This window comes from Manis javanica, chromosome 12 (assembly GCF_040802235.1).
Source record: "Manis javanica isolate MJ-LG chromosome 12, MJ_LKY, whole genome shotgun sequence".
NCBI lineage: Eukaryota > Metazoa > Chordata > Mammalia > Pholidota > Manidae > Manis > Manis javanica.
Genome location: NC_133167.1, coordinates 71,905,961 through 71,919,938, shown reverse-complemented (window position 1 = coordinate 71,919,938; position 13,978 = coordinate 71,905,961). Strand labels below are relative to the sequence as shown.

The 13,978-nt window shown below is 44.8% G+C and overlaps 1 protein-coding gene across 2 annotated transcripts in view; it reads left to right on the top strand.

Annotated features, from left to right (window-relative positions):
* Window positions 1–8,121, top strand: part of SLC20A2 (solute carrier family 20 member 2) — a 126,582-nt gene extending 118,461 nt beyond the window's left edge. For both annotated transcript variants that reach the window (XM_073218842.1, XM_073218843.1), the window contains exon 11: window positions 6,689–8,121. In XM_073218842.1, the coding sequence (XP_073074943.1) occupies window positions 6,689–6,853 (165 nt within the window). In that variant the 3' untranslated portion in view covers window positions 6,854–8,121. The remainder of the gene's footprint in view (window positions 1–6,688) is intronic.
* Window positions 8,122–13,978: the final 5,857 nt, after the last annotated feature.

The following is a 13,978-nucleotide window of genomic DNA, read 5'->3' as shown; positions in this document are numbered from 1 at the left end:
ATAATAATTAAAATGGCAAGTATCAAGGACAAGGACAGAGTATTAAAGGCAGCCAGAGAGAGAAAAAAGGTCAGCTACAAAGGAAAACCCATCAGACTGTCATCAGACTTCTCAACAGAACCCTTACAGGCCAGAAAAGAATGGCATGATATATTTAATGCAATGAAACAGAAAAGCCCTGAACCAAGAATACTGTATCCAGCACTATTATCATTTAAATATGAAGGAGGGATTAAACAATTCCCAGACAAGCAAAAGTTGAGGGAATTTGCCTCCCACAAACCACCTCTACAGGATATTTTAAAGGGACTGCTCTAGATGGAAGCACTCCTAAGGCTAAATAGATGTCACCAGAGAAAATAAAACCACAGCAAAGAAAGCAGACCAACCAAATACTAACTAAAGGCAAAAAATAAAACCAACTACCCACAAAAGCAGTCACAATAAACACAAAAGAGCACAAAATAAAACACCTAACATATACAGAATGGAGGAGGAATAAGAAGGGAGAGAAATAAATCATCATCAGACTGTGTTTATAATAGCTCAATAAGCAAGTTAAGTTAGACAGTAAGATAGTAAAGAAGCTAACCTTGACCCTTTGGTAACCACAAATCTAAAGCCTGCAATGGCAATAAGTATATATCTTTCAATAATCACCATAAATGTAAATGGACTGAATGCACCAATCAAAAGACACAGAGTAATAGAATGGATAAAAAAGCAAGACCCATCTATATGCTGCTTACAAGAGACTCATCTCAAACCCAAAGACATGAACAGACTAAAAGTCAAGGGATGGAAAAAGATATTTCATGCAAACAACGGAGAAAAAAGCAGGTGTTGCAGTACTTGTATTGGACAAAATAGACTTCAAAACAAAGAAAGTAACAAGAGATGAAGAAGGACATTACATAAAGGGCTCAGTCCAGCAAGAGGATATAACCATTATAAACATACATGCACCCAACACAGGAGCACCAACATATGTGAAACAAATACAAACAGAATTAAAGGAGGAAATAGAATGCAATGCATTCATTTTAGGAGACTTCAACACACCATTCACTCCAAAGGACAGATCCACCAGACAGAAAATAAGTAAGGACACAGAGGCACTGAACAACACACTGGAACAGATGGACCTAATAGACATCTATAGAACTCTACACCCAAAAGCAACAGGATACACATTCTTCTCAAGTGCACATGGAACATTCTCCAGAACAGACCACATATTAGGCCACAAAAAGAGCCTCAGTAAATTAAAGAAGATTGAAATTCTACCAACCAACTTCTCAGACCACAAACATAAAAAACTAGAAATAAATTGTACAAAGAAAGCAAAAAGGCTCACAAACACATGGAGGCTTAACAACATGCTCCTAAATAATCAATGAATCAATGACCAAATTAAAATGGAGATCAAGCAATATATGGGAACAGATGACAACAACAACACAAAGCCCCAACTTCTGTGAGATGCAGCAAAAGCAGTGTTAAGAAGAAAGTATATAGCAATCCAGGCATATATAAAGAAGGAAGAACAATCCCAAATGAATAGTCTAACATCACAAGTATCAAAATTGGAAAAAGAACAAATGAGGCCTAAGGTCAGCAGAAGGAGGGACATAATAAAGATCAGAGAAGAAATAAATAAAATGGAGAAGAATAAAACAATAGAAAAAAATCAATGAAACCAAGAGCTGGCTCTTTGAGAAAATAAACAAAATAGATAAGCCTCTAGCCAGACTTATTAAGAGAAAAAGAGAATCAACACACAGCAACAGAATCAGAAACAAGAAAGGAAAAATCAGGATGGACCCCACAGAAATACAAAAAATTATTAGATAATACTATGAAAATCTATATGCTAACAAGCTGGAAAACCTAGAAGAAATGGACAACTTCCTAGAAAAATAGAACCTTCCAAAACTGACCAAGGAAGAAACAGATAATCTAAACAGACCAATTACCAGCAACGAAATTGAAGCGGTAATCAAAGAACTACCCAAGAGCAAAACCCCCAGGCCAGATGGATTTACCTCAGAATTTTATCAGACCTACGGAGAAGACATAATACCCATTCTCCTTAAAGTTTTCCAAAGAATAGAAGAGGAGGGAATACTCCCAAACTCATTCTATGAAGCCAACATCACCCTAATACCAAAACCAGGCAAAGACCCCACAAAAAAAGGAAATTACAGACCAATATCCCTGATGAACATAGATGAAAAAATACATCAAGATGATTATACACCATGACCAAGTAGGATTCATCTCAGGGATGCAAGAATGGTACAACATTCGGATATCCATCAACATCATCCACCACATCAACAAAAGGAAGGACAAAAATCACATGATCATCTCTATAGACACTGAAAAAGCATTTGACAAAATTCAACATCCATTCATGATAAAAACTCTCAACAAAATGGGTACAGAGGGCAAGAACCTCAACATAATAAAGGTCATATATGATAAACTGACAGCCAACATCACACTGAACAGCGAGAAGCTGAAAGCTTTTCCTCTAAGATTGGGAACAAGACAGGGATGCCCACTCTCCCCACTGTTATTCAACATAGTACTGGAGGTCCTAGCCACAGCAATCAGACAAAACAAAGAAATACAAGGCATCTAGATTGGTAAAGAAGAAGTGAAACTGTCACTATTTGCAGATGACATGGTATTGTACATAAAAAACATAAAGACTCTACTCCAAAACTACTATAACTAATATCAGAATTCAGCAAAGTTGCAGGATACAAAATTAATACACAGAAATCTGTGGCTTTCCTGTACACTAACAATGAAATAATAAAAAGAGAAATCAGGTAAACAATTCCATTCACAACTTCATCAAAAAGAATAAAACACCTAGGAATAAACCTAACAAAGGAAGTGAAAGACCTATACCCTGAAAACTACAAGACACTCTTAAGAGAAATTAGAGGACACTAACAAATGGAAACTCATCCCATGCTCTTGGCTGGGAAGAATTAATATCATCAAAATGGCCATCCTGCCCAAAGCAATATACAGATTCAATGCAATCCCTATCAAAATACCAACAGCATTCTTCAACAAACTGGAACAAGAAGTTCAAAAATTCATATGGAACCACCAAAGACCCCGAATAGCCAAAGTAATCCTGAGAAGGAAGAATAAAGTGGCGGGGATCTCGCTCCCCAACTTCAAGCTCTACTACAAAGCCACAGTAATCAAGACAATTTGGTTCTGGCACAAGAACAGAGCCACAGACCAGTGGAACAGAATAGAGACTCCAGACATTAACCCAAACATATAAGGTTAATTAATATATGATAAAGGAGCCATGGACATACAATGGGGAAAGGACAGTCTCTTTAATAGATGGTGCTGGCAAAACTGGACAGCTACATGTAGGTGAATGAAACTGGATCACTGTCTAACCCCATACACAAAAGTAAATTCAAAATGGATCAAAGACCTGAATGTCAGTCATGATACCATAAAACTCTTAGGAAAAAACATAGGCAAAAATCTCTTGGACATAAACATGAGCGGCTTCTTCATGAACATATCTCCTCAGGCAAGGGAAACAAAAGAAAAAATGAACAGGTGGGGCTATATCAAGCTGAAAAGCTTCTGTACAGCAAAGGACACCATCAATAGAACAAAAAGGCATCCTACAGTATGGGAGAATATATTCATAAATGACAGTTCCGATAAAGGGTTGACATCCAAAATATATAAAGAGCTTACACACCTGAACAAACAAAAAGCAAATAATCCAATTAAAAAATGGGCAGAGGAGCTGAACAGATAGTTCTCCTGTCAGCCTCCTCCCCGTCTCCAACCCACAGACAAAGGAGGTGACGCGATGAGATATCAAAGACCTGAGTAGGCCAGCCAGGGGACTCAAGACAAACCAGCTCAAGAGTGGTGCTCAAAAGGCACCTCTCATATTTATTGATCAGGCATCACATTCTTGAGTGGGTTAACAAGTTTCTAGACACAATGATTCTTTAACATGCTTTACTACAGGAATGTAATTGCCTCCAAGTCGCTGGGGCAAGTCGTCCCTGGTGCCAGGCAATGAGGGGGTAGAGATAACAAGAAACAGATCTCAGTTTAGATTTAGTGAGCTGCGGCATGCACCACAGATAACAAGGAAGGCAAACAATTCGCACAGAAACAGAATGATCTATGGATGGCAACCTACATCTCCAAAGAAGAAATCCAGATGGCCAACAGACACATGAAAAGATGCTCCACATCGCTAGTCAGCAGAGAAATGCAAATTAAAACCACAATGAGATATTGCCTCACACCAGTAAGGATCACCACCATCCAAAAGACAAACAACAAATGTTGGCGAGGTTGTGGAGAAAGGGGAACCCTCCTATACTGCTGGTGGGAATGTAAATTAGTTCAACCATTGTGGAAAGCAATATGGAGGTTCCTCAAAAAGCTCAAAATAGAAATACCATTTGACCCAGGAATTCCACTTCTAGGAATTTACCCTAAGAATACAGCAGCCCAGTTTGAAAAAGACATATGCACCCCTATGTTTACTGCTGCATTATTTACAATAGCCAAGAAATGGAAGCAACCTAAGTGTCCATCAGTAGATGAATGGATAAAGAAGATATGGTTCATATACACAATGGAATATTATTCAGCCATAAGAAGAAAACAAATCCTACCATTTGCAACAACATGGATGGAGCAAGAGGGTATTATGCTCAGTGAAATAAGCCAGGCGGAGAAAGACAAGTACCAAATGATTTCACTCATATGTGGAGTATAAGAACAAAGAAAAACTGAAGGAACAAAACAGCAGCAGAATCACAGAACCCAAGAATGGACTAACAGTTACCAAAGGGAAAGGGACTGGGGAGGACAGGTGGGGAGGGAGGGATAAGGGGGAAAAAGAAAGGGGGCCTTATGATTAGCATGTATAATGTGGGGGGTGCATAGGGAGGGATGTTAAACACAGAGAAGACAAGTAGTGATTCTACAGCATCTTACTATGCTGATGGACAGAGGACTTGAAGGGGGGAGTCTATTAAACATAATGTTCCTCATGTAATTGTAGATTAATGATACCAAAATAAAAAAAATACTAGAAAGGAGTATATAAATATGACAATAGTGGGGTTCTTGGTAATTGTCCACCCCTCCTATTATATGAACTTCTTGCTGTATTACTTTCATGCTTTTAAAGAAAGTTATTCAGAAAGGAAGAGGGGGTAGATATGATGAGAGTTGAGCACATTCTCCCTAAAGTAATACAGAAAAATAGCTGGAAGGTGAGGGGTGTGACCCTGAGAGATGGGGAGTAACACAAAGAATTTCTTCTAAGAAGCTCGGGTTTGTGGATCTGACCATAATTGGAGACAATGCAACTTCGCTCATCCTTGACAGTAGTAAGATCTCCATTGTCATGTTGTGGGAGACAACAAACTAAGCAGGCTTATCAGTTTCATAAAGTGTACTGGTTACAGCCAGGAAAATGCAATAAAGTCGTTTTGCGGTCACTGCCTCCAGGGGGTCAGTTGCGGTCCTGGAGACATAATTCAAGTGCTGGTTAATCACGGTGTGGGTTGACAAAATGTTAGAACTCACTGCCTTTAGATACGCTGCTGTTTGGCGGTCCAGTTTGCTTCCATTCACAATCTAGTGTTGGATTTTATTTTTCCTGTGGTTAGATCCTGGTTGGTATGTGGACCTCAGTGGCCACTGCTGATGCTGCAGTATTGGAGGGTCTGCTGAGGGTCTCGGCCTCTTGTATGGAGACCTTCATGCCCACCTCCTCTACCTCCCAGGTGCCCAGTGGCACCATGTTGGACTCTCTGGGCTTTGCCAGAGCCCTGGTGGGGCATGAGATGTCACAGCATTGTACTTCCTTATGATTTTCATTTTCTGGATGCTTAAAGTGTCTTTTCCTTTTTAAACTCTTAACAAACCATAAAATGAACTGCAAGTGTTCAGAGAAATGTTTGAATCAGGTTATTCTGACTTCTAAGTTACCTATAACTGTCATTTTGTGAGGCACGATTGACAGTTGAGATCCAATAATATTGATGCTCCATTTCATTTTTATTTATTTATAATTACCTAAAGTACAAGGACTGCAAGGAAGTTTGAGATACTGGAGAAAACCAGTTTAAACTCAAGAGGCCTAGGTTCCAGTCCTCAATCCACCATGATTTATAGTATCTCCCCACACCCCAAAACTGTATAGGGATGTGGATTAGATATTCCCAAAGATCTTCTCCAGCTCCAACATTCTGTGATGCTGTTATTTTAAGAGAAGGCGTACACTGTTGCCATTTCATTATGTAATTAAAGCAGGTTCACATATTGAAGCAAGCAATACCTTGCATGAGGAATATTTAAAACAAGGGCATTAATAATTTATAAGGTGCAGAGCGACTAGAAACATTTAACTGGCTGAAGTTCCGTCCAAATAGAGCAGGATATAAGTGGGAAATACATCGCAACTGTATACTGAACAGAATAGTCCTAAACGAGTAATACCTAAAATCTATTTTAAAAGCTTTCAGCAAATCTATGGGAAGAGTAATTTTAGTTAGTATTTCTGAGATTAGCCAGTTTACACTGGTTGAATGAAATTTCTTATCTCACCTTTAAATGTATGGGCCCGTGTTTTTACTTTACAATGTGTCTCCTACAGGTGGGCTCGGTGGTGGCTGTGGGCTGGATCCGCTCGCGGAAGGCCGTGGACTGGCGCCTCTTCCGGAACATCTTTGTGGCCTGGTTTGTGACTGTCCCCGTGGCTGGCCTGTTCAGTGCTGCTGTCATGGCCCTCCTCATGTATGGGATCCTTCCATACGTGTGATGTCTTCCTCCAGCCAGTGCACAAGGGGTAGTGTGGTGTGGGTCCGTGTGGGAGGTGTGTGTCCATGCTCCTGCCCATACATGGGCTCCCAGCCGGCATCTCCGTGTCCCTTTCATACGGTTCCAAACATATTGTTCGCCTAGGCTGTAGAGTCACCCTCCAGAGCTCACTTAGCTACTGTACATGATGTGTGCATTAAACTGGTATTGTGGTGATATAACATGGTGCAGTTGCTTACATATTAAATACATACTGTATACATAGAATAGGTAGCATTATTTCAAACATATTCAAAATGGAGTGGAGATAATTGCCTAGAATTCAGTGTTCAACACATCTTTGTACATAATAATTTCAGTAGCAAACTTTAAGAACCTTTTAAAAAGAAAATGTAGATTGGAAAATATTTTTCCCATTTAATACAGTGTAAGATTGTGTTGTGGGATGGATGATCCAAATTTCTGGAGGTGTGCTTACGGTGGTGTGCTATTGAATAATACTGGAACAGGAGTTCACAAGTGCTTTCACTGAAGAATTTGTTCATATACTGTGTACTGATTATGTAATATATCACAATTGCATTTGTAAATACTTCAAAGTGTAATTTTTTTTAATGGTGTGCTTCCCTTATACTATTTGGGTCAGAGAATTTTGGAAAGTACCAAAGAAGCAGGGGATAGTTTGCCAGTGTTACATTTTCACACTGTCTCCCCTTCCCATGTCTGCCTGGGGTGTAGTGAGACTGCCATGCTCTGCCCCACTCCAAGCAGTGTACATGGGGAGGCTCCCTGGCCCCCAGCACTGCCGCCATGTGCCAGGCAGTGGTCGCCCCATGGTGGCCCCTCACCATCATCGGTGTAGGGAGCGTGCAGACATGAGGACATGTGATCAAGCACTACATACAAGTCCAGCCTAAATCTCCCTCTTTGCCCCTGCAGCCTGGAGAACGGGGTTCTTGTCTCAGACACTGAGGCTAGTGCTTTGACGTTCTAGATCTGGGGCGGGGAGAGATGACATATCAGACAATACACTGGATTTGAGGATCTCCTCGAGGCCTTTACCAAGCTGACCGTCCTGAGGCTCCACTGTGGTCCCAGTGGAGGCGTCTTTTTTGATAGTGGGAGGGAAGAAGTATGACTGTGTTAGAGCCTGAAACTATGGACATGCTGCTAATATTTTTATATTGACAAACATTTTCTTGGTACTTCATTGTGATTTTTCATTAATCAACCACATTAAATTTATAATAAAAATGCCCCTCAAAAGTTTGCCTCTGGTCTTTTTCTAAATGTATGTTTTTCGTGCAAAGTTTCCACAAAAATAAAAGCTATATAATTTGGTTACTTTTGTTTTTCAAATATATATTTTTTAATTTTACTACTATTACATGTTGAGCAGAAAATGCCCATGAGCAAGAGAAGGGAAGAGGGACCTGCACTGCCCGCATCCGGAAACCCCACTGTTAACACGCGGGCAGGTGCCCGGGCCGTCTGGTGAGCTGCACCCCTCGCCGTCCAAGGGTCTTTGTTAAAGCGAGTGTCACACACTCAGCCTTTCCCACCCGACCCTTCAGCTGGCCAGACTTTCAAGGGTGGTTGGGCGGTCATGCACAAGTTCAGAGCCGAGGACCCACATCCTACCTTTCTTCTTGGCTCAAGCATCCAAAGACGATAAAAGCACACCTGCCTAGCGGTCAGGAACTTTGGCAAACTCCCTCCGCCTCCGCAGAGTCTCGCTCCATTTACTGCCAGCACCAGGCAGGTGACAGAGATGAGGAAAGCAGGCCCGGGGTTCATCTCTGCAAGGAAATTTGCCCTGTCTGATTTTTAAAATGGCATTTGGACCTTTCAGTTCCCCAGTTTTGGTAAAGCCATTGATTGAAGAAGTTGGATTTCCTCCTCCGTACTTGTAGGAACAGCACGGCATAGAGCCGCTGTGAGGCTGCACGGTGGATAGGGAAGGGCTGCCTTCTCCCTAGCAGCAGGTGTTGGAGGCAGAGCCCAGGAAGCAGAGCGTGACCTTTAATGACAAAGCCCCCAGCCCTGGAGAGAGAAGCCTTACCCACTGCACCCCTCCCCAGCCTCTCCTTCCTCATGAGGGCACGTCGGGGAGCTCAGGCAGAAGGGTCCCCAGGGAGGGAAGGGGAGGGGACCCTCGTAGAGAGAGGGCTGCCTGCCTGGGGCCCCCTGAGAGTCACCTGAGTTTCTTGGCTTCTCCCTTTAAAAACACAGACACTGCTGGACAGGAACTCCGGTGTCCCCGGCACCTCACTCACTGTCACCAGATCCTCTGCCGGGCATAGCGCTGCCTGAGCTAGGAGGGGCGCCCTGTGGGCCGCTGCCTTCCTGTGTCTGGGAGCCTCTCCCAGGGCCCAAGTCGGCAGCGGGCACAGGCTGCCAGCAGCAGCTTGCACTCAGAGGCAAAGCTCCTGTACTTCATCTTTTGCCTTTCTAAAAAGACTAACCATTTGAGTAAATGTGTAAACACGTTTATTCACCTTCTACAAGGTAATTTTTTAAATAAGTGTTAGGCTGGAGGAAGAAAAAAGGACATGCAAACAGCAGAGATACCATAAAAGAAGAACAGACCAGACCCCAAGGTCCGTGCCTTATATGGAAAGGGGACAGCTCTTCCTGAATTCCATCCTTCTGATGAGCCAACTAAGACCCAGATGTCAGCCTCCTCCCTCTTGGAAGGAAAAAAGTTCCTAGTTGTCTATCATGTCACCTTTAGCCAATCATACCTCTCCACGCCCCCTAGGATAGTTTGCCCACTCCTCCTCCTCCTAACCCCTTATAAACCACCCCCACCTTCCTGACCTGGCTCGACTTCCCCAGCCTGTAACTAGCCAGACCTCAAAAGCTGTTCCTTTCCTCAGAAAATGGTGATACGTGAAGATGTGGGGCACCAGTGGGCTCACGCAGGTACAGCGCAGCCAGAGGACGGTGCCTGAGGGTGGGTGGTGGCCCCGGAGCGAGGCCCGATCTGCCCACTGCCTCCAGGTGCAGGCCCAGGCTGCCTTCACCGGCGGCCCCACACCGTCGGCTCCGGCTTCCTCCCGCGGGCAGGACACCCTGCATGGCTGTAAGGAATCTGGGGGTCAGCACGGCGGAAGGGGCTGCCCCAGCCTGGCCGGTGTCGGGCTGCGGAAGCGAGCAGTCACCCCCTCCCTGCAGACGGACCCTTCCTCACTACCTCCCTTCTATCGGCACGGTTCCCCTTGAGAGGACAGCTCGGAGGAGAGCATCACGTTAGATGGCAGAGAAAGGGAATAAAAGGCAAGCCAGAGAGATGACACAAAACCGCTCGAAACTGAAAGAAATGAGAACGGGCTCTGCCTGCTTGGTGGGGGGGACTGGTAAGACCCAAAGAATGTGGTGACATGCCCGTGCCAGCCCTGTGCTTCAGTTGTCACCCTCTTAAATATTCTACAGCACATCATCTTTTATTATTGAAAGGATGTTTTGTTTATGAAACCCTGACACATATCATGAAAAGGAAGAAGTCATCTGTGCCCTACGAGGTGAGACACTGAAACGTCAGTCTTTGAAACACATGGGGCTGACCAGGCACAGGGGACAGAAACCAAAGCATGGAGTGAGAAAAAGCTTAAGAGTCAAGTGGTCACAGGGCCAGAGGAAGCCCCAGGCCCCGACCTGCCAGCCCCTTCCTGCTCTTCACGTCACACTGTCCATGATACGGTCTCGTCAGAGGAGGACCATGCAGGGGGCCGGGGGAAAGGTTCAGTGGAGGGGCAATGAGAGGCAGTGGAGAACTTGCAAAGGAAGCCTGGGAAGAAAGCATGGGAGGTTTATTCTGCGTGTTTTTATAAAAGGAACATGAAGAATTAAATCTGGTTTTAAGTAAGGAATTTCAGGCTCAACAAGGTGCCTGGCGGGCAGCTGACAGAAATTTGGAGGTCAGGAGAGCGTCCTCAGATGGAGGTAAGCTCTGGGCGCGGTCAGCTTCAGGAGGCAGCTGCCAGGGAGGCAGGGCAGTGGCGTCCCAGGGCTGAGCCGAGGGAGGGTAGGAGATCCCCCAGGAAGCCCAGCGCCTTACGGTCTGGATACAGGGCCCAGATGGACAAGCCAGATCTCCAGAGGAGGGAGGGGGTGGCTGTGGCCCAGCAGCAGGCACACCGAGTGCCACGCTGGCTCCGCCCCGCGCCTGCACGACCTTCAGCATCACACTTGGCCTCTCTGCCCAAGGCCCCATCTTCCTCTGGGGGAGACTGACAGTGCAGATGCCCCTCTCCTCCTGGCCACCCAGCCTGGCAGGAAGACTGGCTAGCCTTCTGTGGTGCCGATGAAGCTGTTGGCCTCCACCCACTAACACCTTGTCCTAAATCACAACTTGTTTAAAACCTGAGTGAGGAAGAATGGTGCTCTCATCAGACCACCCTTATTCTAAGAAGGCTCCTGAGGCGTATCAGAATCTCTGCAGACGTATTTTTAAAAAGCTCTTCACACAAAAATGACATCAGGGTGCAGAGGCAGAGGAGGTGGAAGACGAAACCTGAATAGCGGCATTTAAGTGGACAAAAGAAAGGGGCAACTGTTCCCAAAGGGAGACAGGCAGAGGGACTGAGTCAGAGCACACCAAGCAGGCGCTTCAGAGGTTCGTCGTAAAGGGAAGGATGGTCTCCACGTGCAGAAAACATGGCAAATGCCATGTGTGCGCACACAGGCAGCACTCAGGGAGGCCCCGAAATGCTTCAGCTCTTCCTTAGGGCTCCTCTGGCCCTGGTTTTGGAACCCAGGGTTTGGCCAGGTGGGCAGTGAGCTTCCAAGGGCAGACATTCAGTAACTAATGACACCGTGGGACATTTGCTGTCCTCTGCCCCCTCAGCAGCGGTGCTCAGAGGATGGTCATGGATCGGCAGTGTGCCCTGCCGTTCTCCTGGTCTCTTGCAGGAGTAATTATCCTCTGACCACAAGCGACAGCAGTGCTATGCTGGATCCTGCCACTGGGTACCTTTCCTAAGGGTGGCAGGTAGAAGCCGCTGGTTCTTCCCGGCCTAGCTGATGTCTCTGATCAGCCCGGGGCCCCACCGCAGAGCCAGTCCCACTCACCACCTGAGGAAGTGGCCTGATGTGCTACGCGTGGGGCCTCTTGCCTTTCTCAAACAATAACATTAACTACAAGAGTTTCCCTCATTACAGAAATAAGAAATTCACTTTAGAAAACCAGGAAAATATAGTAAGAATAAAAATTATTTATGATAGTAGTTTCCTGAGATAACGAATATCAATACTTTGAAGCATTCTCTCCTGCATTTTTTTTTTTTTTGGTATCATTAATCTACAGTTACATGAGGAACATTGTTTAGTAGACTCCCCCCATCACCAAGTCCCCCCCACATACCCCATTACAGTCACTGTCCATCAGCATAGTTGCATATACTTTTAGAAAAATTAAATTGTGATTCATTTTTTACTTTGCTTTTTCTGTTTAATATATTCTGATCAATCCTTAATCGTTTTCATTCTTGAAAAACATGATTGTGGTTGAATAATACTCCATTTAATCACTGATTTAAACATTCCCCTACGGATGCATGTTTGGACAGTTAAGTTTTCCTCTACCTGCACCACAGTCCACTGACATGAAATCCATATACACTGGAATATCCGTTCTCTGCTCCCAGCTGCAAAAGGTCACAGACTGTGAAGAAGGCCAGAATCATTAATTTTGAGATTAAGACTCAAAAGGCAAGGCTGAGGATCCTAGCAGTGTCCTGAATAAGTCAATTCTAAAAATTAAATAAAAGCAAGTGAGCGGCCGCAAGAGTTATAAGGCAACTGGAGAGGCGGGGAGGGGGGAACCAGGGAAGAGGAGGAGAGAGAGGGCGGAAGGGGCAGTAACTGGCGTGCGGGTGCCTTTTCTGGGGAGGGGACAGAGCCATGAAGAACTGCCACTGCAAGAAGGCTGCCTCGGGTGCCCTTCAGGGCTTGCTTTCCTGGTTATGAGGATTAAATAGGCTGTCATACAAGGAGATGAGGACAACAGCTAGCACATAAGCTCAAGAAATGTGCTTTCTACTATGACTTAATGACACCCCCCAATGATGAGGGTACTTGATACAGCCTTGCCAGCTGTATGATTCAATAAAACTATGGAATAAAGGCTGAATTTAAGCTGCCTATGCTTGTATCTGGATTACTGTATCAGTACAAAATTGGGCTCTTTAGCTCTGCAATAACAAACTTAAAGGGACAGGACAAGAAAGGGAAACCCCAGAGACCTCTAGCAATCCTCTTCAGCTATCCTCATCAGATCAACCACTGGGGACTCACTGAGGCGTGCATCTTGTCAGTGTTTCCCTGTATCTCCTCAGGCCCCCACCCCATCTTGTCCAGCCCCCACCCTTCACACCAGGCTGGAGAAGTGCCCACAGCACCACTACTCTGACACACGGCAGTTCACACTTATCCATGCCTCACTTATCCACACAGCAGTGCTCAGCCCGCCCCACATCCCATCCACACTCATGCTGTAACGTTCTTCCAGTCAACACAGGCCGCTGTCAATGCACCAAACAAAGTTACTCATCCCTCCTCTCCTTTCCTGCTATGCCTTATCTCCTATAATGGTGGCTTAACCCACAAAGATGAGAAAATAAAAGCCCCTCATGTGGTGGCTATCAGGTATTCCCTGACCTAACAAGTGGTGGTTGGAATCTGGGTTCTAGTAAAAATACTCTTTGGTGGTAGTAGGGGAAATACCTTGTTAGTGCTGAAATTTTTCAAAAAGCAATAATGGCTAGTTTGTATTTTTAAGATGATACATTTGGAAACTGAGCAAGGAATCTGAACAGGCAAACCAGAGAATTATAAATCATCAGTAAACATGAAAACAGCTCCATCTCTCTGGCCATTAGGGAAACACAAATTAAACCACCACACCATTGTTCAGCTCTAGAGTCATGTGGGGCGATGGGCACTCCTACCCACCACCGGTAGAAACACCAACTGGTGTAACTACTACAGGGCTACAGCCTGTACCAGCATCTGTACGACGTATGCCACCTGCACTAGGACTGTCAGCGCGCCTCCCGGCCCTGACTTCACCATGTCACCTCCGGAGACCTATCCTGTGGAACCGCACTAAGAAACACGGCCACCA